Source organism: Trachinotus anak, unplaced genomic scaffold (genome assembly GCF_046630095.1).
Source record: "Trachinotus anak isolate AG129_WGS33_773 ecotype Australia unplaced genomic scaffold, CSIRO_AGI_Tana_v1 ptg000032l, whole genome shotgun sequence".
Taxonomy (NCBI): Eukaryota; Metazoa; Chordata; class Actinopteri; order Carangiformes; family Carangidae; genus Trachinotus; species Trachinotus anak.
The window spans coordinates 2,107,228-2,133,280 of NW_027273883.1; the positions used below are offsets into that span (position 1 = coordinate 2,107,228).

General features: G+C 44.1%; 1 protein-coding gene and 1 long non-coding RNA gene across 6 annotated transcripts in view; one reads left to right on the forward strand and one right to left on the reverse strand.

Moving 5' to 3' along the window:
- Positions 1-419: 419 nt before the first annotated feature.
- LOC139612791 (uncharacterized) lies at positions 420-15,582 on the forward strand. Of its 2 annotated transcripts, XR_011686643.1 has the most exons (4): positions 421-3,927; positions 4,020-6,781; positions 8,235-8,417; positions 13,523-15,574. It is a non-coding gene; the product is annotated as an uncharacterized lncRNA (long non-coding RNA). The 2 variants fall into 2 exon arrangements; XR_011686642.1 differs by having other exon boundaries at positions 420-4,094; positions 13,523-15,582.
- The window catches only part of LOC139612790 (atrial natriuretic peptide receptor 1-like), an 83,782-nt gene continuing 61,789 nt past the window's right edge, over positions 4,061-26,053 (reverse strand). For all 4 annotated transcript variants that reach the window (XM_071468789.1, XM_071468788.1, XM_071468787.1 and 1 more), the window contains 18 exons: positions 21,279-21,373; positions 19,896-20,031; positions 19,696-19,780; positions 18,410-18,527; positions 18,214-18,288; positions 17,496-17,573; positions 16,993-17,097; positions 16,071-16,142; positions 15,797-15,959; positions 15,484-15,639; positions 11,401-11,569; positions 11,110-11,256; positions 9,702-9,825; positions 9,276-9,344; positions 8,213-8,387; positions 7,715-7,813; positions 6,652-6,777; positions 4,061-4,724 (listed from right to left, as the gene is read on the reverse strand). In XM_071468789.1, coding sequence (XP_071324890.1) covers positions 4,693-4,724; positions 6,652-6,777; positions 7,715-7,813; positions 8,213-8,387; positions 9,276-9,344; positions 9,702-9,825; positions 11,110-11,256; positions 11,401-11,569; positions 15,484-15,639; positions 15,797-15,959; positions 16,071-16,142; positions 16,993-17,097; positions 17,496-17,573; positions 18,214-18,288; positions 18,410-18,527; positions 19,696-19,780; positions 19,896-20,031; positions 21,279-21,373 — 2,024 coding nt within the window. In that variant the 3' untranslated portion in view covers positions 4,061-4,692. The remainder of the gene's footprint in view (positions 4,725-6,651; positions 6,778-7,714; positions 7,814-8,212; positions 8,388-9,275; positions 9,345-9,701; positions 9,826-11,109; positions 11,257-11,400; positions 11,570-15,483; positions 15,640-15,796; positions 15,960-16,070; positions 16,143-16,992; positions 17,098-17,495; positions 17,574-18,213; positions 18,289-18,409; positions 18,528-19,695; positions 19,781-19,895; positions 20,032-21,278; positions 21,374-26,053) is intronic.

Sequence of the window (26,053 nt, forward strand, 5' to 3'; positions counted from 1 at the left end):
AGAGGGGGAGGGAGGGAGGGAGAGGAGAGAGGAGACAGGGGGGGAGGGAGGGAGGGAGAGAGGAGACAGAGGGGGAGGGAGGAGAGAGAGGAGAGAGGAGACAGGGGGGGAGGGAGGGAGAGAGAGAGGAGACAGAGGGGGAGGGAGAGAGGAGAGAGGAGACAGAGGGGGAGGGAGGGAGGGAGAGAGGAGACAGAGGGGGAGGGAGAGAGGAGAGAGGAGACAGAGGGGGAGGAGGGGGAGAGAGTGAGGAGAGAGAGGAGAAAGGGGGGAAGAGGAGAGAGGGGAAAGGTTGGAGGGAAAGAGAGGAGAGGAGAAAGAGGAGAGAGAGAGGAGAGAGGAGGAGGAGGGAGAGGGGGGAGAAGGGGGCAAGAGATGAAAGAGGAGAAAGATGGGATGAGAGAAGAGAGAGAGAGGAGGGAGAGAGGAGAGGGAGGAGAGGGAGGAGAGAGAGGAGGGAGAGGAGAGAGAGGAGGGAGAGGAGGGAGAGGAGCGGTGCTCCAGCAGCTGTAATCCTGTGTGAACGTGTTCTTCTTCATGGTTTAGTCTGTTTCTCTCACTGAAGGAGAGAATCTGCTTGATGCCGACTCCAACGTGGACCAGAAGGTCGTCTAAAGCAGCTCCTGTGCCGCTGTCCTGCCGCGCCCACAGGCCAGAAGGTGGCAGTAATGCGCCAAAAAGCTGTTTGCCACCTGCCAAAAAACATCAGAAGAAGCTGCTACCGGGCATGAAACGCAGTGGTATCCGGCGTCTACTGTAGAAATGATGACACAGTTATGGAAACTAGAGCAGGTAGAAGACATTAAAAGCATATTAGAATCTGGAGACGGTGGTGAAGGAAGGAAAAGGTTCGTTCATTTTTTAAAGAGGACTGGATCTGGAAAAAACAGATCTGAAGTGAATGGAGGGAAAGTGATCCTACAAAGGGCAGTAATGCCGACTGCCATAAGACAAAAGAAGAAGAAGAAGAAGAAGAAGAAGAAGAAGAAGAAGAAGAAGAAGAAGGAGAAAGAAGAATCCTACCATGGACAGTAGGAGGAAGCTCAGAGCAGCTCATCAGAAACAAATGAGAAACGAAGGTGAACGAATGAATTAACTTTGAAACCCTACAGCAAATATTTTGGACCCGACTTCTTCTCCATTATTCTCTGTGAATCTCCTGAATTTGGACTTGTCGTCTTGTTTGTGAACTGCGGTCTGTGGTGAAGTGGACTGTTCTCAGCCTCCTGTGTATTTCTACCTGAGCTGTGTTTTGTTTCCTTTTTTTTGTGTGTTGTTTCTGTCGGCCCTGTTCATGTGTCTGTAGAAAATAAGAAAAATCAATAAAACGTAGCGCTGGCTCCTGTGAGGTGTGAACGTGTCAGATGATAGAGATGTGGAGCTACAGTGCCTCCCACTGTCCTGTAATGGATTCCAGGGTTTTGTTTTCAAGGACCCCAATGAAGCTCCTCAGCTCTCTGCGTAAAACTTGTAGAGCGACTCTGTGAAGCACCTCGTACCAAGAAGAGGGGAAGACTCTCGTCAGCATGAGGTGAATGTTGAACAGAAGCTTCGCTGCTGCTGTGATGAGAACCTGTCTCAGGATGGAGAAACAAGGGGCGAGAGCTGCTCTGAGTGTGGACAGAGGACCTGATATTTCTGAGAGCAGCTTAGAGCCAGCACCCAGAAATGCTGCCCATGCAGTGGAAAGATAAGAGGAACTGTTGGACTGCGCTGTAGAAGCAGCCGCTCGGACCGAGGAGCCACTACCTGAAAGTCCTCTCTCTCCCAGGAAGGAAAGAGCATCACGTGCTGCAGTGCACGAACATGCTACTCGTGCAGCTGATGAAACAGCTGATAAAACAGCTGCTCGGGCCTCGGGACAAGCAGCTAGGACAGCGGCAACAGCTCCCCCTGTCAACGCAGCCGCAGCTCCCATTTTCACCCTGGAAGATCGTGAACCGGCCGGGTCAACGTGAGGGCTGTGCGCTGTGTTAGCATCGGCCTGAGGAGGTTCTGGTTCAGGTCCGGCAGTGAGATCCAGACTCTGAGCTGCAGGTGAGGGACCTGGATGTTCTTCTGGCGCTTGATGGTGAGAAGCAGCCACTGGGGGCTGCTCTTGGTTGGGTGTCACACCGGCAGGCGTGAGGACGCTCCGCACAGATGTGACCAGTTTACCTACAGCGCTGAGGATCAGCATCTTGTTGAAAGATGTTTGGTGAGTTTCTTCTGCTCTTTGATTTAATTTCTGCTCTGAGTTTGATTCTGCTGCTTTAAAACCCACAACAAAGAAGTGCAGCTGACTTCATCTGTTCTTCGTTACTGGAACTAAACCGACCTGATGAAGGCTCCAGAGATTTAATACTGAGAGATCAAAGGCGACTAGGTTGTGACGTCATGTGACGTCACCTAGGTGTTCCACCTGCTGCTGCTGTCACCATGGAGACAAATGTCTGAGAATCACGGAGAAAAAAACAATATTGCTCTACATATATCGTTATTAGTATATTTTATGGTTATAGGCTGTACATTAATGCTGAGTCGTGTTTTATTCAAATTTTTTAGATTTTTTAAAAATGGTTTCCGATGATAACGTGTAATAACTTTCTACATTCAAATGTCTAAAAATGACTGGACCCATGTCATATATTTTTCGAGCTGTGTAATTACATTTTGCCAAATGTTTCAAGCGCTTCCCAAACCACAGAAATGTAAACACGGCACCGCTCCGTCTCATTCTGTCGCCTCGTTGACGTGTATCCGCTACGCGCATGCGTCAGCGTCTCCCTGAAGGTTTTTCAATGAAGATACTGAACAAAAACAGAGTCGCGGGTGCGTCAAAAAATGGACTTCTGTCCTGTTTAAAGATACATCTATGGCTTTTAAAGAGAAACGTTTTACACCTTGGTCGTTTTCAACTATATCGTTGAACCGGATGAAGGGTTTTAATCATAGGACAAACCGGAAGAAGCATCGACTCTGAGATGCCCTGTGTCCGCAGAAGAGCATCGGCTAATCCCTGATTTTTAAAGTGACACTGCTTTATTTGTTGTGTGTACCGGGTTCGATCCCCTGGTCCGTTTAAAACGGGGGGCAGGACACCTCTGTGGATAATTCGGCTGCCGGTAAAAACCTGCCGAATGTCTGGTTCATAACTTAGCAGTTAGATTAGCAGTTTTAGCTCCCAGTCTTCCCCCGACGTCCTGTATCCACCGTACAGCGCTGGCAAATCACTGATTTTTAAAGTGACACTGCTTTATTTGGTGTTTCTACCGGTTTTACTCCCCTGCTCAGTGTCTTGTGGTGAGGAGTACACTTCTGCGGATCATTCGGCTGCCAGATGAAACCTCCTGAACGTCTAGTTGATAAATTAGCAGTTACTTAGTTGGATTAGCAGTCGACGCTTCCAGCCCTTCCCCGATGTGAAACACTGACTTTAGATGTGAACCTGTCTCCAGTGCTTTTAACGGCTGTAGTTTGTTTCGGAGAGGAGGACACCTGTGTAGACGATTCAGCTCCAGGTAAAAACCTCCTAATCGACCGAAATACAAACCGGGAGAGGCTTATGGTGGTAAAGACAACAACTCCCATGTTCCCCACGCTAGTTCATGACGTCACCCAACAGCGTGTTTTGTTATTGGGGATTTTAAGCAGCGGTGGTTGGAGGGACATGAATGTCAACATGGATGTGTTATTAAAAGCAAATACACTGTCTTCAGAGGATGAAGCACTACAGGCAGCGCCAGTGTATGAAACGGTGTTCACTTCCTGTCTCCTAAGTGATGTCACACCACCGGATACAGTCAGTATGCTATAAACAAAGTTGTTCAATTATTATCATAAAAATAAAAAGTGCTCTGTGGCGTCATTGGATCTCCTATCGTTATGGGATCAGATGTGGACCGCCAACGTTTCAAAGCTTTTCAAGAGGCCCATCAGTCGGAAAGGGTTGGGACCCCCTGTTCTAGATACTAAGAGTATTCATCTGAAATATTATGTCAGTACCATGATGTTATCTAAAAATAATTCACCTCCTGTAGCATCGGCCTGTCTGAACAGGAACAAGCAGCCCACAACCAACAGCTCTGCACAGCACTTTATTGAGGCCACTACAGGTCAGTACAAACAAACACACACTGCTGGTCTGAAAAAAAAAAAAAGTCAATGGCTCATTTTCTCTTCTCTGAATCCCCACTTGAACTGAAGCTACATCCTTTAGCCTAATGCAGGGATCCAAAATGGCACCGGAGGGAAAACGCAACATAACATCAAGTTATAAAAGTTCAAACTACAAAATGACAGAATGTGTGACTCTTTAAATGAAAGCAGATTATTGATGAGTTGACCTGAATGTCTTCAGAGATATAAAACAACGAGCTTCAGTTAATGACACTTTACCCAAATGAGGTGTCTCTGACATTGCTTTGTTGTCCACATGTAACACACATGTAACTGCACTATATAAAAATATCAGCTGTTTCATACATTAAGACATTTACATTTAACTTTTTTCAGTTCATGAATCCGTCAGCCCACAGAAAAAAATATTTTGTCCCGTTTACAGCTCCACCACGTTCGTCCCGTTCGCTGTGTTTCAGAGCTGAGCAATGTGCAGGAATCTGGACTGTAACTGGGACGTCACAGGTTTTATCCCCAACTGTGTCCCCAGCTCCTTCACTGTGTGGCTGAAGATTTGATTTGACTGTACCAAGTTTAAAACCAGAGGGGGATTATGGGACGTTTTCCTGAATTAAAACAAACAAAAAAAAGTTTTCATTTAAAGGGTCAATGTGTCGGATTTAGAGGGATCTATCAGCAGAAATGGAAAATAATATTCATAATAATGTTTTCATCAGCCTATAAACTAAACTAAGAATCATTGTGTTTTCGTTAGCTCCACTTCATCACAGCCCGCCATGATGCACCGCCACGTTCCTACAGAAGCCCAGAGCGGACAAACCAAACACCAGCTCCAGAGAGATGTAGTGTCCCGTATCAGATACTTCAGTCAGTACACTCACATGTAGTACACTGTGTACACAGTACACTCACTGGTGCAGTGTGTGAATATCAACAGGGTCATGTTGTCCCACATCAAACACTGCCGTTGTTCTCTCACCGGAAATAACGATCGCAACAGGTGACGGCGACTGGCGCCCGCCCCCGGCTGCTTTGCTCACTTGGCTTCAAAATCAATGTTGTACTTTCCTGTGTGGGTCCCTGCGTCACACAACATGGACATTAAGCCGTCATCGTCTCTGATGACGTGTCCTCCTTCGTTAGTCTCCGTTTACACAAGTTTGAAAATACATGAGTGGTCCCTCCCCTTCCAAAGCCAAGATGGTGACCGTCGAGGGGGAGAAGTGTCCAGAGAGGCGCTTACAGTGCACTGCAGGTTGCTGTACATGTCAATGTGAACACTCACACTCAAATCAGCGAGTGTGAGTCTGGAGCTACGTGAATTGAGACAAAACAAGAGCCTTTCACATTTTTATGTCACCTGAAGGCCTCTTCTTCTTGGCGAGGGAGGGGTGAGGGGAGGGGTATTCAGATGGTTGCAATCTTCAATCTCACCACTAGATGTCACTATATCCTACACCCTGGTCTGGTCCTTTAAAATCACAGGGAAATGTAGTTTATTTACATACAACATTTACAAAGGAGCTGACCATCGGCTGCACCCAGATTTTTGTGGGTGTCTCATCCACGTCAGGGACGCAGCTCAGTGCTGCTCTTTACTGACGCACATCAATCAGACCAACATTTGTTTGTCTTCATCCTTCAAGTCTTTTATCAAAACTGAAAAATACTGTTTGAAAACACTGTGGCTGAAATTTACACTTTCTCCTTTTTCTATTTAACAAGAGAAAAGACTTCAGGGATGAAGACTGGTGACGTCTGGTTAAAGTCCCTCCTCCTTCACTGTGGATGAGACAGTCCTGAACCAGGCAAAGTAAAACCTGATCCTGGACTGTTCAAGACACATTTTGCACGTCTGGAAAGCAGCGCAGCTCCAAAGAAAGCGTTGCCAAACGGGTCAAAATGTAGATTTCCTCTGTAAAACTGAACTGAGAAGTGCAACATATAAAAGAGGAGATCTGGGACTCAGAATGTGAAGAGTCTGTTCATATCGTCTCTGCAGCTTCTCTGCTCCTTCATTTACATCATGTCTCAGCCCCTCGTTTGTACAGTTTGATCCCTGGTTCTGCAGGTTTCAGACCAGTTTGTTCCTCCTCCGTTGCTTCCAGAACCTTCTCCCTCCTGTAGTTCTGTCCTCGAGAGCTTCTACAGTTTTCCTCTGTGTGTGTGGGGAACGTACCGCTGCTCTCCTCCATGCTGTGGAGTCTAAAACCATCCAGATCCTTTTTGTTCAGAGATGAGAAACATCTCGGCGGTGATGAGTCGTCTGACGGACCAAGATGAGCTGACACGTCTGAGGAGATTCATTGTTTCCTTAATTCCTTACCTCCATCGTCTCCTTTGTTCCCTTCTCTGCTTTAATCTGCTCTCATGTCCTTCACTCCCTTCTTGACTTTGTTCCTTTCCTCCTTCTTTCCTTTCCTCTCCTCTGTTCCCTCTTTCCCTCCTTGTTCCTTCATCCCCTCCTCTCCTCCGTTTCCTCCTCGGTCATCCTCTCGTCCATGGTGTTTTGTCATTGGCTGTCGCTCTCACCCAGCAGCCAATAGGTGGTCATCTTTCCTTTGCCCTTCACATCGATCTCTCCTCTCAGCTCCAGCTGGAAGCAGTTGAACTCCAGCAGGACGTCACGAGTCGTGGCCGACACGTGGATCTTCAGCGCTGTGTAAACACACACACACACGCACACACACACACACACACACACACAGGTACAAAACATACAGATTAAATTTTGTATTTGTCCTTTAATATCTTCATCCTCAGATCTGCCGCTGAAGATGTTGTATACGTTTCATAGTCTTGGTTAACTGTAAATTCTTGTGACAGTGTTTTCATTGCAGAAACGTCCAAACTCTGATGTGTGTTATTTTAGAAATGACTTTAACATAAGTTCTGGTTTAAAAAATGTGGACAATTTGATGTTTCCAGATGTTCAAAAACTGGTGACAAGAACAGCAGCTAAGTACATTAAGTAAAGGTATTTATACTCGAAGGGGGGTTGATAAATTAACTTTTATTCCACAACATTTCAGACACAAATATCATGATTTTTATTGTTAGTCACTTTGCAGATGAAGATTTTACATACAAACATCTGATCAGTTTATAAAATGTATGTATGGGCTTTATTCCTAAGAGTATGAAATGGGTGAAATCAACTCTGTCTCAACTAACTACAACATTACAATGTTTTTTACATGGTAACATTAAACAGTAATATAATAATTCTATACATAGTCTGAAAAGTGCCAATGTTTTGATACTTTAAAGGTACCATATTTAACTCTTCTTCAGTTTTATCTGAAGTGTTGATCTCCATCAGAAGATTTATTTGTGGTTTTAAGAACCAAAAACCATCTCAGTGTAGTTTTACATCTCCTCTCTCAGGCTTCTCTCTGGAGCTCTAGTAACAACAGGTCAGTCAGCCAATCAGAAGAGAGGCTCAGAGCCTTTAAGTACATTTTGCTGATAAGTACTTCGACTTTGAAACTTTCGAATGCAGTGAGTATATTTATATTGCAGTATTGTTACTTTTACTTTCACCAGCTATAGATGAGGTGAAGGTTCGTGTGTCTGCAGTGTTTAGTGCACTGACCTTCACCGCTGGACTCCATACGTGACGACGTGTTGACGGTGTCACCGAACAGACAGTAACGTGGCATCTTCAGACCCACAACTCCTGCACACACCGGACCTACACACACAGGAGATGTAGGAGGAGGTTCATGCAAACATCATGAAATAAATAAGATGGCGCTCAGGCAGCAGCCATGTTTCTGTCATCAGTAAAAAAAAATGTTCTGAAAAATACGCACAATATGCATTATTTTATTGCAGAGCAGTTTTCTCTCATTTTGAATCCTCTAAGGTGAAGAACACTTCTATAACTAACCCTCTAAAATCCCTGTGCTGGTCCGAACATCAAGGTCCCAAATATAAATTAATAAAAATGAAAAAGAAAGAAAAGAAAAAGGGACAAGATCCACAGAAAAGAACAACTGAGGCAAAACTTAGCAACAGCACATAACTCTGGCCCTGAAATCATGAACAGGAATACTGCAGCGATAAGCTGTGTCGCCCCCTCCCCTCTCACCACTGTGGATTCCTATCCTCAGTTTCAGCTGCTGCTCCGGTCGGTGGCGGATCTTGAAGGTGCGGACGGCGTCCAGCAGGGCGAGGGCCATGCGGGCGATCTCTCTGCCGTGCAGCTTCCCGTTCCTCACCGGCAGCCCTGACACCACCATGTAGGCGTCCCCGATGGTCTCCACCTGAGGGCGCCACAGGACCATGAACACCAGGTAAGTGAGTGGGGACACTGATGGTGGAATACAGGCTGCACCACCTGAGAATTCAAGGGTTTTACCCCCAAATCTTCTCACAGCAGAGAAAATGCTCTTTATTTAATACATTTCATGGTTTTAGCTCAATATAAAAGCTGCACAAGAGCTGCTATTTTGCAGACATTCATGGATCTTTTAATATATTTTATTGTTATTATTTGTTATGTTCTGTTTTTATAATTTGCTATTTTCTTTTGCACATTTAATTTAGTGTTAAGGTTCAGGGACAATTACTCATTTCTCTGCAAAGAGGCACTGGTTCACACGCGAACGCCCTGAAAAACAAGTGAATTTTGTATTTTATTTTTCGCTAGGCTCATTTTTCAATGCACAGATGCACAGATGGAAAAAAACAAAGATGATAACATTTTTTTTCATCTGTGAAAATAACCCCTGAGAGGCAAATGAATTTTTGTTTATATTGTTTCTTTGGGAGGGAGGGGGGGGGTGTCATATTTTGAATTTTTAAATAAATTTTGTTGTTTTCTTATTTTTGAAAAATTTTCACTTGCCTCTGGGGATTGTTTACATGGATGAAAAAACCTGGTGAACTGGTCTTTCGGGGCTTCCGTAGGTTTGTTTCTGCCTAAATAGTTTTGAATTTGGAGATGAAATGTTTTCAGCTATTTGTAGATCAACAGAATTCAATCAATGTTAAAGGAGTTTGTAAAATCAGAATTATTTGACCAGTTGAACGAACACATTCACACAGACCTGATTCCTTGTTTTCATCAGGAGGCCAGGACAGAACTTCCACTGGAATCTGTCCAAAATAACAATAAACTAAAATAGTTTGTGTTAGTTTGTTTTTGTCACCTTGTAAACGTCGAAGTTGTCGATGATGGCATCAAAACAAGTGTAGAGGTCGTTCAGCAGAGTCACCACCTGCAGGTACAGAACAACAGGATTAAGGGGTCAGAACACGTCGGGTCTCGTTCAGGGGGCGACGAGATCAATAAGATCGATGGAGCTGCTGGTGAAATGGAGCCAGTGAGTAGCTCCCTGATTGATCCTTATAGAGACTGTATGTTCAAAATGTTACCAGCTTATAGACAACAGGAGATTAGTGTGATCTGAGCTGCCTGAGGAGACACTTCAATAAGTGTGAAGAAACACAGGGTCAGTGTTGGTTCTTCAACTGGACGTGAATCAGTTCGATGAGGAAGACGAGCGGCTGTCGATGAGACTGATCCTTCACGTGATGATTTACAGACAACAGAGCTACGCCTGAGCCGCGCTCACCTCCATCGGTGTGCTCTCCGCTGAGATGGCAGTGAAACCCACGATGTCACTGAAGTAGATGGTGACGGAGTCGAAGGCCTCCGCCTGAACCGTCTCGCCTCGTTTCAGCTGCTCCGCCACCGAGCTGAGAGAGAGAGAGAGAGAGAGAGAGAGAGAGAGAGAGAGGCAAGGAGAGAGAGAGAGAGAGAGAGAGAGAGAGAGAGACAGAGACAGAGACAGAGTGGTGGTAGAGAGAGAGAGAGAGAGAGACAGACAGAGTGGTGGTAGAGAGAGAGACAGACAGAGTGGTGGTAGAGAGAGAGAGAGAGAAATACAGATTAAAAAACAGTATCTGGTACAGCAGTATGTGTAGTACTGTAGTACAGACTGTGGTAGTATCTGGTACAGCAGTATGTGTAGTACTGTAGTACAGACTGTGGTAGTATCTGGTACAGCAGTATGTGTAGTACTGTAGTACTGACTGTGGTAGTATCTGGTACAGCAGTATGTGTAGTACTGTAGTACTGACTGTGGTAGTATCTGGTACAGCAGTATGTGTAGTACTGACTGTGGTAGTATCTGGTACAGCGGTATGTGTAGTACTGTAGTACTGACTGTGGTAGTATCTGGTACAGCAGTATGTGTAGTACTGTAGTACTGACTGTGGTAGTATCTGGTACAGCAGTATGTGTAGTACTGACTGTGGTAGTATCTGGTACAGCGGTATGTGTAGTACTGTAGTACTGACTGTGGTAGTATCTGGTACAGCAGTATGTGTAGTACTGTAGTACTGACTGTGGTAGTATCTGGTACAGCAGTATGTGTAGTACTGTAGTACTGACTGTGGTAGTATCTGGTACAGCAGTATGTGTAGTACTGACTGTGGTAGTATCTGGTACAGCGGTATGTGTAGTACTGTAGTACTGACTGTGGTAGTATCTGGTACAGCAGTATGTGTAGTACTGTAGTACTGACTGTGGTAGTATCTGGTACAGCAGTATGTGTAGTACTGACTGTGGTAGTATCTGGTACAGCGGTATGTGTAGTACTGTAGTACTGACTGTGGTAGTATCTGGTACAGCAGTATGTGTAGTACTGTAGTACTGACTGTGGTAGTATCTGGTACAGCAGTATGTGTAGTACTGTAGTACTGACTGTGGTAGTATCTGGTACAGCAGTATGTGTAGTACTGTAGTACTGACTGTGGTAGTATCTGGTACAGCAGTATGTGTAGTACTGACTGTGGTAGTATCTGGTACAGCGGTATGTGTAGTACTGTAGTACTGACTGTGGTAGTATCTGGTACAGCAGTATGTGTAGTACTGTAGTACTGACTGTGGTAGTATCTGGTACAGCAGTATGTGTAGTACTGTAGTACTGACTGTGGTAGTATCTGGTACAGCAGTATGTGTAGTACTGTAGTACTGACTGTGGTAGTATCTGGTACAGCAGAGCCTCCGCCTTCCGTTTCTCTTCGTGATAAGCTTGTGTTCGTTCCTCCACCAGCTCCTCCAGGTTGTTGGCGTACTGCTCCATACGGGACAGCAGGTTGTCCAGGATGTTGGTCCTCGACTCCCTGCACACACGCACACGCACACACACACGCACACACACACACACACACACACACACACATGCACACACACACACACACACACAGCCATGAGTTAGTGCCGTTAGCTTCCTCGTCACTGATCGTCTCTGTGTTGTTGAGTCTTACTTGTTCTGTTTGCGCAGCAGCAGTCGGATGTGGTTGAACTCCGGCCTCTCAGTGGGCTCTTCGGCCCAGCAGCGCTGCATCAGCTGACCCAGCTCAGGACTGTGACTCTGAGGGTCCACGGTCGGCCTCAGGCAGGGCCACTCGCCCAGAACCACCCGGTCCACGATCTCTGCAGAGGGAGGGGGAAGAGGATTCACTTTAGAAAATCTATGCAGTAAATAACAGATATGATCCTGTCTGAGCTTTCAACCACATCTCAGTCTTCTTCAGGTTCGGTTGTCAGTGACACTTGATAACGTTCTCAGTGTCTGTGGGAGATTGTCCCCTGTAAAAATAGTTGGCTGATCTTTAATGTGGTGAAAGTGAGAAGACAATCAGCTGAACTGGGCTGAGGAGAAAAAAGTTGTTAATTATCTGAGTCTGAAATAAGAAATGTGGACAGAAATAACGAGCTCGTTCTCCTGTGAAGTGATTTCTCTTGTTTTAATTGCCACAGATGTTTGTGCACAAAAGAGACTTTAATTCCTTCAAGCTTTTAAGTCCAATTAAAGATAACACTGCATTTATTTATGGATATTTCCTCAGGACTGTGGAGCCAAGTGAGCTTCAGAATAAGAGCTTCTGTCAGAATCCTAAAAAAGAAAATTTTATTTGCTCTGATTGTTAATCAGTTTTCACAGATTGTCTGGTTTTTTGGTTTTTTTTGTATAAACCTAATTTAAATGCCCCGTGCTATAATTAGCCACAGCTGTGTGTGGTGTGATGGGACAAGTGGTCGAGCAGACAGAGATACTGAGCCTCAAACAAGTGATTGACAACGTTTCTACATCATTTCACATCATATGGATCTGGTCCATCGTGTTTGGAGAGAGATCGGGGATGCAGCCAGGAGGAGGAGCCTGCGACTCATCACCTGAAGACACAGGTAGAAACACTGACTGCAGTCGGACGACATTTTGTCCAGAACAGTTAGTTTAAAGCACACTTCTGCAACTTTGTGATGTCACAACAAAGCAGTCGCCACACACCAAGCCCCGCCCACCTGGACCATCTATCCAACCTTGCAGGAATTGGTTTTTGATTTTTTTTTTCTTAAAACCACAAATATATCTTCTGATGGAGATCGACACTTTAGATAAAACACTGAAGAAGTTAAAATATTGAACCTTTAAAAGTGAGGACAATGATGTGATGATCAAAAGGTCCACATGGTCGATTTAGTAGCTGTTTTTCTGAATTTGTGTTTCGTAACCTACTGCTTCCAAGGGCAGAGTTGAACTTTCAGTCTCAATATTAATTCTGAGTTTTAGCAGAAATCTTTTTTTTTTATTTTTTCTAAAATTCCTAGAAACACATTTCTCCTGTGAGTCTGTGGTTTGGAAGCAGAAACTTTTCCACGTCCATTGTAGGGTTTCTCAGCAACAGCAGTGATTTCAGTGTACACACAACTCTACAGCTGAAATTTGACCACGAGCCTGTTTTAAAGAAGTGAAGCCCTGACGGGCTGCAGGCTGTCGGCTCTGAAGCTGTCAGTGGTTCAAGTCCTGGAAAGTGTTGGACGGACAGAGCCTGCTGAGTGATGGCGGCGCTGTCCAGCTGGCAGCTCAGAAAACGTCCCATCTTTCTGTTTTCACCCTCTCAGTCACAGCCGCGCTCCTCTCTCTGATTTTCCTCCTTCTCCTCCGTCACGGTGTAATTGCTGGTTTCAGTCGTGTCTTACTCCGTCTCTAATTCTCCTCATTCAGTCATCGTCACGACTCAGACTAAATCACTCCAGTTCCACTTTGTTGTCTGCCTCTCTGCTTCTTCACTGACTGAACAGCAGCAGTTTCCAATCAGACCAGGAAAAGAACAGACTCACAACACATTTTTAATTTCCATCGTAAAAATGATGCACAAGGTAAAAACGGCAAAATCTTATTTTTCAATTCATGATGGAAGATGAACATTTCTCTGCCAAAGCTGCTCACTTAATTTTCTGATCATTTCTCATGGTTTCATGTTTTGATTTGTTATTTAGATCATAGACTTTTTCATTGGTGATTGCAGCCTCTGAGATGTATTTTTTTTTTCTAATTAAGTCAAGATTTGATCTTTTTTTTCACGTTATTTTCCTACTCAGGTCTCAGGACCAAGCGACTGAAACATGAAGCATCAACAGAGAAGAGCTGAGAGCTGCAGTTCCTCTAACGACCACTAGAGTCTGGCTCCAGCAGTGAGTCAGTCCCCACAGACTCCCATGTTCAAATGTCCAACTTTACAGCAGAAAGAAACATGTTTACAGCCTGGTACAGAAACTGTTCTGCTCTCTAATTTCATGATGACTGTACAGGCTGAATTTCATAGAGCTCACCTGTTTACCTTTATTAAGGACTAAAGTTGTGCATAATTAAGGGCATGGCCACTTTGAGTTGCTACAAAACAGCATGCACTGATGTTTTTAGCTCTTTGCCTGTTTTTGATTAACCAGGAGCTCAAAACTGCCCCTCAGAAACAGACACGTTTGTCCTAATCAAAGAAATGTAAGTTAAAGGTTATTTGGTAAAAACTCAGGAGAATTATCTCTGATGAAGACCAGCGCTGCTGGAGCAGGTTTGACCTGAACTGACTTTGTTCTCACTCAAATGTTCCTGTTTCTGGAAGAAAAGTCTGACTTGTAGCTGATGAACTGCTGTTTTTTATTTCTTCCATTCTTCGAACTTTCATTCCAGAGGACATGGACTGACGTTACCTCAGGTCTTAACTTCAGTTTGAGGCTGTTTTACCCAGAAACTGGACTTTCCAGGATGAAGCGGTTTCTGATTCTGAGATTTGGCCGACGAAACAAACAAATCCTCTCAGCTTTCTATCAATTTTTTCAAACCTCTGGTTTATTCCTGGAGAGAATGTTTTCTCTAGAGCAAATGTGTTGTCAGCAAGTGGCCAAAAAACCAGAAGCATAAAACACTTTTCTCACTGGGCTCAGTTTGTTCAGCCACTTAGTTTTTTTTTCTTTTTCTCTAAACTTATTTATTTCTGTCATAAAGCCTCAGCACCAGGCTGCCAAGTTACTGTTGTCACATTGTGTGTTGATCATTATCACATTGTACTCTGTGGTCTATGAATGTTACATTTATTCTGAAAATAAACAGATTTCAGAGGTTTTCTGTCATCGGCTCAGTGACGATGACAACGAAAAGTTTCTTAATTAACAGATGATGTTGCACGTGCATCTCAGGCGGGAAGAGCTCATTAGTTTTAAGAACAGATCTGTAGAGATGAACCACTAAGCCTGGTCTCTTCCTCTCTGGACTCTTGCCAAAAAGCAGCAGCTACAAAATGAAGTTGTTCTTGTTGACATTTCGTGCTCCAAGATGGCGCCACAGATGCTCACAGTGGTTTTGAGCTCCTCCGGACGGCGTACGGATGTATGCTTCGCCCACTTCTTAACACCCTTTGTGCACGTGACTGCTCCCCCTCCTGTCTTTCCAACGACATCATTACATTTGCAGACGACTCAACAGTGCTTGGCCTCATCTCAAACAATGTTGAGTCTGTGTATCAGAGCGAGGTACAAAATCTGGCAGCAACACCAGGAAGATCAAAGAACTGATCATGCACTTCCACAGGTCAGGACAGTGCAATCACCAAATGGTGAGGAGGTGGAGAAGGTGGAGAAGACCTGTCCTGGAACACCGACACCACCTCAGCGACTGGGAAGGCCCAACAACGCCAGACACATGCGGTGAGGCTGCAAAATAAAGCTCTCCAGACCATAACCTATCACCTACCTGCCATAATCTGCACTTTAAACCATGACTTGAACTATTTTTGTTTTTCTTTGGAACAACACCAATAAAGAAACTACTAAAAAAACTTCTGAACTATTCACCCAAACATTTCCTGACACCCAGTGAAAAACTTGTTTTTTTAATGAAGAGAAGCAGATCTGAGCCTCTGAAAATGTACACCCATGCTCACAGCTGACAGGATCCTGTGGTGGAGACAGTAGAGGCGTTCACCGTCTCCAAACCCGGAACTGTCGCTGTGTTTTGTTAGGTCACATGTGTGCACGTGCTCTGTACTGTATACACAGAGTCCTACCTTTAGGGCTGAGCGGGTCCCCCTCTAAGTAAAAGGCTCCTCTGCGCAGCGCCACCTCCTGGAGGATGATGCCGAAGCTGTAGACGTCTCCTTTCTGAGTTCCCTGGGGAGGAGGAGACTCCATCCTGAGCAGCTCAGGAGCCATCCACAACCTCTCTGCGGGGGGGGGGGGGGGGGGGGGGGGGGATGTCAGTAACACGTTTCTAAGATGACATGAGTTTTGTAGGTCTCCTGCTTCTTCTACAGCTCCTGTGGAATATATTCTGACATTGCATCATTTATTCTTGGATAAATGGCTGAAACGGTGACTCACGGGCGTAGTAGGCATGAGCGTCCATCCCTGAGTCGCTCTCAGACCGAAAACTGGACAAACCGTAGTCGGTGATCTTTAGGACAAAGCGGTTGTCGACGACACAGTTGGACGACTTGAGTTTACCGTGAGAGAAGATGACGCTGTTGTGGAGGAACACCATGCCCTGAGGGGGGAGAGAGAAGATCAACACTGTCACGACACCACTGGACACATCTGTTCTGATGATTAGAGAATGAGAACAGATGTGGACGATATAATAGAAATGGAAAAGTACCTTGACGATGTCATTGATGAGAGAGTATTTAAACATCCAGTCCAGAGTGATGCTGTCGTTCTCCAAGATGTCCTGAAGACACAAAACACACACTGTAAAAACTAGACACCATTGTCTGGCTGATGACGACACTGTGACCTTTGAGTGCTCAGTAGTTATTAATACGTCATTGGTGATGATCCCACTGCAAGATGGCTGTACTTTTACCTGACGTCTTACAGTGGACGGGAATTATTGAACCTGTGACTTAGTGACCCGTGACTTAAAACAAATGTGGGTCAAGGGTGTAAACTGAGAGGTCAATGACCCCTTCTCCTTCTTCCAACCCTCATACTTCCAGCTTCCTTCCTCAGACTCAACCATCTTCAAACTCCTCCTTCATTTTGATCTCGACGAAACACCTGTAAAATTTTTTGTCTATATTTTCTATTACATTCTTCACATCTTTATTGTGAATATTTTTTTATTTTTATTTTATTGTTAAATTCCCATGTTTATACTTTTTTCCTTCTGTTTACTGTTTTGCTCCAAAACAAATTCCTTGTATGTGAAAACCTACTCGGCAATAAAAACAGATTCTGATTCTTACTCTGAAAAAGTTTCATTAACGTGTGTTGAGTGACCACTTGTGATCAGATCTCACTTTCCCGCTCTATATGCAAATAAACCCACGTGTGTTATTGTTTTTAAATAGGGATGAATCAGACTGTGTCAGAGGACGTCAGTAGAGGAGGCGGTCCCTCAGTGTGTCCAGGTCATATTTGTATTCACTCTCCTAAAAGAATGTGGCCACATCTCAAATGCGTCCTGGGTGCGTTCACACCTGAACTCAGAGCTGTCCACTTGGGATCAGATGACCCGAGACAGAGGTTAATACCAGATCTGAACGGGGCCAGAGTGAGAGACAGACAGGTGGTTGTACCTGCAGACTTCCTCGGGGACAGTACTCTGTAATGATGCAGATGTTCGGAGGGTCGATGGACGCTCCGATGAACCTGGTCAGATGTTCGTTCTGAACGTCGCGCATCTGCATAAACAAACAAGAAACTAACAATTAAAGATCTGACAACTGTGTGAGGTGTTGTTGGCTCTCCTGCAGTTTTCATCGCGGCCACAACATGAAAACGTTGAAAAAGTTGGATAGAAAATCCTGATGATTCATGACAAGCAGTGAACAAAAATCAACCCTTTAAGGTTTAAGCTGAGCTGTGTCTCCATTCGTTAGTGCCTCCAGTTTCAGAGCTGTGCAACAGACCAAGTGAAGAGTTTAAAACATTTCCTCTTTCTCTGGATTTCTACTTTGACCTTTTTATGATCAGCTCTGACCTTTAACCTCTTTATGAGTCTCGTATATGTTGTTTAATAAGTAAATAATTGTAATGACTCTTGTGACTGGATCTGAAGATGAAACCATCACACACTCACGTGTTTCAGCTCAAACAGGACCTTCCTGTTCAGCTCGATGCGTTTCCTGTTGGTGTACTTGATGGCGATGATGTTTCCCTGGAGGAAAACAAAGAGAAGCATCACTGAGCCTCAACAACTCAAAACCCACAACCCAGACTAATCCAGAACCTGATCCTGATCCGATCACAACCATCAGTCCCAAACCCAAACATGTTCACTTCACTGTCACACAGGACAAACGAAACTCAGCAGATCATCACGTTACAGAAGAAGGAACCATGTTGAATAACTGCTGATTGCTGATTAATTGTTTGTAGTTCAGGTTTTATTAGAACGTCCATTACTCCTGCACTTTTAGAGTCCCTGTCACCAAAGAATAGAACTAGGTGCTGAAAAAACCTATTCAGTGTTTTTTCTTTCTTTGAGCTCACAGGCCACTGCCTTGCCTTAATCTAAATGGATCCTTAAGTGAAATTTAAAATGTTTTGTGAGGTCAAATCTCAACATGTGAAGTGGCTCCCTCCTGTGCTGCAGCTTTTAGTCATTGTGTTTAAATTTTTTAAATAAATCAGCTTCGAGGGAGTGGATGCAGACTGATGACTGCAGGGGGAGAGGAGTGAGACAGAGACGAGGCAAAGAGCAGTTATTCAGGGGAAAATGTGTGTAATTACAGGTCTGGTCCTTCACTTTCAGTCTGACTCATTATCATCAGAACAGACACAAAAGACTCACTGACCTTGTAGTATCCAGTCTTTGCAAAAACCTGCAGGTTTCCATCTCCAGTCATTAGGGAGCCGTAGTTAGAGCCTCTCTGGAGACAGACACAGCATCAGAGTGTGTGTGTAAGAGTGCTTTGAACACACGACTAGTAAGTGTGTGTTTGTGTGTGTGTGTGTGTGTGTGTGTGTGTGTGTGTGTGTGTGTGTGCTGACCAGTGACAGTGTGATTCTGCTGCCGCTGCGCAGGACTTTGTCCAGGTTGCTCATCTGGACGTCGTCCCAGGAAATCCTCCAGAGCTGAGCCACCAACTCCTTCTCCAGTTTCATCCTCCTACATGGGGGGGGGGGGGGGGGGGGGTTACACACAAACTGTTTCCTACTAAACATGTTTCACATATGTTAAAAGCTCAGGACTTTGACACTAGAGACTGAGGTTCTTGTCCTGGATCCATTATGTTGTTGCGTTTCGGTCATTACAACCATCGACTATAAATAAAGAATAAAGATGGATTTGAGCTGCTTCACCGTTGCCATCTTGGCAGTGCCTCACTCCGCCTACCTCCTGGCTAATCCAAAAATGGACAAAGAGGTGGAGCATGTGTGGAGCTGAGACTTCGGTGTATGCCGGTTTGTGGCAAGCATATGTTCATCCACCTGTCACTCAAAGAGGCCACGCCCTCAATTCTCCATCACTTTAGTCCTTAATAAAATGTAAACAGGTGAGTTCTGTAAATTCAGCCGTACAGGTGTCATGAAGGAGGAAATGATCTCTAGAGAGCAGAACAGTTTCTGTACCAGGCTGTAAACATGTTTCTTTCTGCTGTAAAGTTGGACATTTGAACATGGGAGTCTGTGGGGACTGACTCACTGCTGGAGCCAGACTCTAGTGGTCATTAGAGGAACTGCAGCTCTCAGCTCTTCACTGTTGTTGTTAGTAGGTCCTCCTCTGGATGCTAAGCTAGCTATAAGAAGAAGCTAGCTCTGTATACTCAGTGATTGTTGGTTTGTACTGTGAGGTGATGATTTTGTGAGCAGCTGACAGGCTTTGTTTTCTGGCCCTGAGCTGTTAGCTTCTCAGGTTGTGCTGCCTTCAGGGTCCTAAACCGCTTGGACCCTGAACTCAATAGAGTTTAATGTGACAGTGTCCTACAATCAAGTTAAGTCCTGTTGCTTTAAAAAGAAGAATATTTTATTTTCTCTGAGTCACAAACTCCGAGGCTGAAACATGAAGCATCAACAGTGAAGAGCTAAAACTAGTCTGGCTCCAACAGTGAGTCAGTCCCCACAGATTCAATTCCCATTGAGAAAGACACATTCTGTCGGTTTGCAGCTGTCTGTGTTAATAAATGTATTACTGATGAATAATATTAAAAATAATTTTAAAAAGTGTATCATTGTATAACACAGAAACAGCCTCAGCAGCTAAAATGTTGTCCAAGTAAAAACCTTCTGCACCATGAGAGGAGAGGAAGTATTTTCTTTTCTTCAGTTGCTCTCACCTGTAGATGAAGGCCATGACGGTGAGGGTCATGGTGAAGATGAAGAAGACTACGATGGAGACCATCTGATGGATGGTGATCGTTTCTGACAGAGAAGGAGAAACTGATCAATAACCTCTGATACAACAGTGATACAACACTAACAAACTAACACAACGTGTACGAGGCCGCAGCAGACTCCTCTCTGCTGATCCACTGACTTGCGAGGCAGATGGGGTTGTCGTTCTTGAAGCCGCAGAGGGGGACGTCAGGTGGACAAACCCCACCCAGCCAGTGCAGCGTGGTTCCAGGTATGGCCGTCAGCTGCTCCTCCGAGCTGTTGTAAACCAAAACGATCTGGAGGGAAACAACAAAAACCCAGATGTGAGATCATCTACAGTGATGCTGGGATCAGTCTGCACCATATCAGATCAATCACCCTTTTAAACCTTTCAAGTCTTTTATTTCACACCTACAAGTTGCACATCTGATGCCAGGTGGTTTTCCAGCCTAGAAAAAGCTGGTTTCTGTGTTTCCAGGCAAAATACAGAATAATTGAGACGACAGATCTGTGGCCTCTGCACCTGATCAGGAGGAGGATCCACAGACCCACAGCTTCTTCTTCCCTCAGGTTGCAGGTTAATCTGACTGTTTAATGCAGGTTATATGATAAACTGTCCTTTCATCATAAACCCTGATGTTATAATGTTTACTCAGAAATGTTTACTGTCAAAAAATCATTATAAATGTTTAGAGGCTGTGATTTACGTGAACTCCTCTTACAGAATAAGTAACTGTGATATTGTTATTATTATTATTAGTGATGAAGTGTCGTGAAGCAGTGAGGCTTCCAGACCATTGGTTCACCAAAAGATTCATCACATCAGCAGCTCTCACTAATAACATCTACTGCTCAGGTTACTGCTAACAACAATAATGATAAATGAATGATAAATACTCCACTAAACCAAACTCTGCTACACTGAGGACACACAAATCAAACCACCACCAATAACAACCCACAAAGTGCCGAGTCCAGAAACTGACACTCATGACGAACCACTGACGTGTCTCAGGGAAAGTGAGGCCTTGTGTGTCACAGGTCACAGGTCAAAGGTGACTGTGGCTCAGGAGGCAAAGCAGGTCGTCCACTAATCAGAAGGTCGGTGGTTCGATCCTCGGCTCCTCCTGTCTGCGTGTTGAAGTGTCCTTGCTGTTCCATCAGTGTGTGACTGTGTGTGAATGTGTGAATGTGAGTGGTCTGTGATTCTCTGCTAAATGATTCATCTGCCCCCTCCTTTACACTCGGGACACGCCTTGGCGCCGAGGCTTCATACGTCCAATCACTTATTATTATGACAAATGAACACGTAGAGTCCAAACCTTAAACTGTTGAATTGACGCTGATATAAAACAGAAACTTCCTGACACCAGAGAAACTGGAAGCAGAAAATGTTTGTGCTTGACTTCAAACGATGAAATGATCGGCTAAGCCTCAGTTCTTTAGTTTCTGTCAATCAGCTCATCGATTGACTGACTCGCCTCTAATAGCTGATTAGTTTTCAGACCGGATGCCACCCTCCGATAAAGTAACATGTGTTCACCTGGAAAGCGCTGCTGTTGGTGTCGATCATGTCCCACAGAGCGAAGTCTGTCTCTCTGTCTCCGTTCTCGTCCAGGTGAACCAGTCCCGTCACACCTGAGGACACAAACCAACATCATGTTTTCACACTGAGCTGATTCAGATTCCGAGTCGACGACAGTTTCCTCAGTTACAGTGAAATAAAGTCAGACCAACGTCACTGATAACTCATCGTCTGTCCTGCTTATGGAGACTCTTTCTCAGGTGTCTGTTGGACCATGCTGAGGCTGTGATTGGTCAGCTGTGTGGAGGTGTGACAGGAAGTAGACAACGTCCTGTCACACCTCCACTCTCTCTCTCACTCTCTTTTTTCACTCTTTACACAACTATAAAGATATAAAATATATATAAACTTTCCTTGTGTTTCAGCAGCTGGATAGTAAAATGAAAATAGCTCATTCTCTGTAACTGTTCATGTGAACAACTGAGCACAACACTAGTTCGTTGTTTAAACTTTTATCACGTCTCCTCTGTCTCTATGACGACCAGCTTTTCTTTTCTTCTACTAAAGAGAAGGAAAAGTCACAAACATCATCAAATAAATTAGATTTTATTGTGTTTTTTTTATAAGTTCTTATACGTATTCAAACACCTCATTTATTCTTCATTGTTTATCTCTCTTTATACTCTCATTGTTGTTGAAGTGTTTATGTAAGGTCCTCCAGCTCCCCACTGTTTATGATTCAATATGTCGTCATCCAACAGACATTAACTCTGACTGGTTAAAAATCACATAATAAACTAAAATACACATTTACAAATAAAAGTCGTCAGTAAAAATGTAGAACAAACCTTGTGAGCATTATATTATACAAATGGATTATTATTATTTATCTATTCTATATATTATTAAGCTAACAATGCATCACTTTATATAATCAATACAGTGCAGGACTGTGTGTAAAGTATGAATCTGTGAAGTAATTAGAAACTGCAGCTGCAGAGGGAAAAGTACAGTGTTACACAACCATGTCTACACACAGGAAGCATCTACTAACAGATTAAATAATAAATAAAGAAGAAGAAGAAGAAGAGAAGAATAAAACATTTAATTTAGCATCACAAACGTCTTTCCTTTCTAGAGCACAGAAAGAGAAGACGGGGGAGGGTTGGTGGTGGTCAGCACCTCACTGATTTATGGATGGAAAAAAATTAAAATAGACATCAGAGGTTAATTGCAGACAATTAGCAATTAGTGTGTGTGTGGCTATAAAGAGCCAGACAACTTATCTCCATGGAAACAGAGCAAAGAGGGAACAGGAGCGAGAGGCGGCGATCGATCAGAGAGGTCACACACAAAGACGACAACATACACACACAAATCACAACACAGATACAAACACATCACAACACAGACTACAGGTAATATGGTATAAATGGAAAAAACACTAAATAAAATACACAGTAACATTAAAGAAATTAATACAATCAATGAAAATAAACTTAAACTCACTCAGTGAACAGTGAGGTTTGTACAGGCTGAAACTGACTGAGCAGAAATCATATGGGTTGCTTTTATTTTGAAATTTCTTCACAAGTGTAATTATTAATTGAGCACCAACCACATCAATATGTAAACAACAGTAATCAACAGTAATCAACAGCCAAGGTGGAGCTCAAGCTACGTTCAAGACGCTGCAGGTTCATATTCACAGTCACACTGAAAATAAACGTTAAATTCACAACGTAACGTCTGAAAAAACTGGACGGCCGGTTTCATTCTGATAACTGTGTTGATGTGCATGACGGTGATGTCAGGAAGGGGGCGGAGTCAGAGCATCAGATAATGAGGCGGACAGAGAGCAGGCAGTGGTCAGGTAACGTGCTGATTGGACGCTGAAATGTCAGAGCACTGAGGGGATGATTAGAGTCATAAATATATTTGGACCCCACACACACACACACACACACACACACACACACACACACACTACATTGACTTAAGACACTGTACAGTGACTGCTGCTGCCCCAATCCCCCGTAATCGGGGCCCTGATGATTTGTCCTGTAGCTTGCATCTAGTTTGCATGTGAGGCATTTTGGGGACATCTGTAAATTGTAGCATCTGCCATTTATCTACTACTTGTCTAAACCTAACCCTAACTTTAACCTAACCTTACTCTAACCTTACAACATGTCAACACCTTCAGATTTTAATGATTTACACTGTGGGGACTTGCTTTTTGTCCCCATAAGGAAGACAAGTCCCCATAGGTCCCCACAACATGAGTAATACCTGGACAACACACACACACACACACACACACACACACACACACACACACACACACACACACATTCCTGGATTCCTGGAAAGCCATGCATCACTTACCAGGAATATATTAAAGTCACACAGGTCAATGTTAACAGCATCACATGTTTCTGCGTGTGTGTGTGTGTGTGTGTGTGTGCGTGTGTAAAGACGAGTGAAGGTCAGCATTTACGACAACAGAAAAAATAAATCATTCATCTGAATCACTGACTTCTGCTTTGTGAACACAGAAAAAAAACAGGAACAAACTCTGACGTTAAAGCATCCGAGTTTGTACGGGATCAGATGAGGGTCAAAAAGATTTTGTAGGTGTAAATCAACCTTAGTAAACCTGTAAAATAAGTCTGCAGGAGAAATTCAAGTTTGTGCATTTGTATAAAGAGACTGTGACTGAAATATGTGAGCAAATGGCATCAGTGGTGAGATTAAACAAAGACGCTGTGAAAGCTTTGTGAAGATTTTTGACCCTAACTGGAGCCCGTACAGTTGGTTCTGGGTGTTCGAGCTGTGAGTGATTTGTTTGTGAGCTGACTGAGATTCTGTGACGCCTCAGGCTGATCTCAAAACTGCTGCATGAGCACATCTTCCAAATGTGTCTTCACCTGAGTTCATGTGTGTTTGCACCTTTCTATCGACCACACAGGAGATGGTCCTGCAACAAGCGAGCCCACAGGTCGTCTGTGCAGGTTATTGTGACCTATAGTTACATTTTGTTGCTAGGCGACATCTAGTGGCCGTAGCAATGATGACAGTGGCCCAACTTATATGGAGATTCATTGCACACCGTTAATGAAAGCAAACACCGCCGACAGAGAGCCTGAGGATGAGACTTTTAAATGTCAGTATTGTGTTTCAGCTCCGTTCAACAGCTGACGGTACAACTGTTAAAACCAAGGGCCTTTAAACCTCAACACAACTTAAAAAAGTTATGTGATGTCACAGTTGCTAGGCGACAGGAGCTGTGCTTTGCAATGGTAAGGGGGGCACAGGTGGTGATGCAAGGTGAGAATCCTCCATAGGCTGGACCGTCTCATTTTAGTTCAGTCTTCGTGGTCTACGTAGACCACGTCCTCCGAAGGATGCGGCTCCTGAAATGCGACACAGCTCTGATCTTTGTGGTCAGGTGCAGTCAAGGTGTTTCAGTCCTCACATTATTAGTTGAACCGAGCCTCCGCTCAGAGGCCGTCAGTGACACCAGCAGTGAACGGGAGCTGCTCCGTCTCTGGAGTGAAGCAGTGTCGGTTCAACGCAACCGGATCTCAGCGAGGGAGCTGCAACAGTCGCAGCAGCTGCAGGAACGTAACGAGCTGTGAAGGAAATTGGCTTGTGGCTGCGCTGGAGGAGCAAACCACAAGAGTGGTGGGGTCTCTAACTGCATTTCATCAGGACTAGAGCAACTCTCATCAGAATAGCTGGTGGATCCGTGGAGGTTGCTTCAGGTGTAGGACTCAGGCTGATTAAACAACTTGTGTAGGAAAGATTTGTAACTAAGAGGCAGAAGAGTCAGTTCAAACTGAGAGGGATTCCTGAGAGAGATTTCTGATCTGAACTTTCAGCAGGTTCCAAATCACTGCTGGAAAAATACAGTTTAATGAGCCCATGAACACACCTCATAAAAACAATCACAACACTAAATGACATTAAATGATAAAGTTTTGTGAGGAAGACTCTTAGTTGACAGTTTGCAGGTTGTGAAGAACCTGAAACCTGAAGTTCTGCAGATCAATGGACACAAGGAAAATCTCAGGTTCTGTAGCTGCTGGTTCGACGTCTGTAGTTGTTGCTGTAGCTGATGTGAAGCTTTAACATTAGAGATTTATAGATGAATGACAACGACGTTAAAGTCACTGTAATGACACACAAACAAGGATCAGTGTGTGAAATAAACCTCAGCTGATTCATATCTGAACTAAAGACAACAGTAACTTTTTCTGCTTCTGCTATAAGGTGAAGCTAAGCAGGCACCGTGTTTTCACTGTCTTAGTTTAGCATGTTAGCACTAAACAAAAAGTACAGCTGAGGCTGATGGGATTTAATTTTACAGTTTTCATTGGTTGAAATGTCGACCTGATGATGGCGCTGGATGAAGTTTATTCATCCTCTGAGGAACATGAATGTCTGAACCACACAAATGTAAATTGAAGCACTATACAGACTTTACACTACAGGCCAAACTCACCCATTCACACACACATTCATACATTCACACTGATAAGAGAACTGGGGGAGCTGGGGATTGAACCACCAACCTCCTGAACCACAGCTGCTCCTCTGAGAGACACCTTTGACCTCCTGGTGCCACAAGGTCAAAGCTGAGATTCCCAAAGTCAGGATTTATCTCAGGGTACCATGAATGTCTGAACCACATTCAACACAACTTCATATAACAGTCCGAAATATTTCACTGACTTGTGAAAACTCATCATGGATAAATCTATAGAAGTTCTTATAACAATTGAGATATT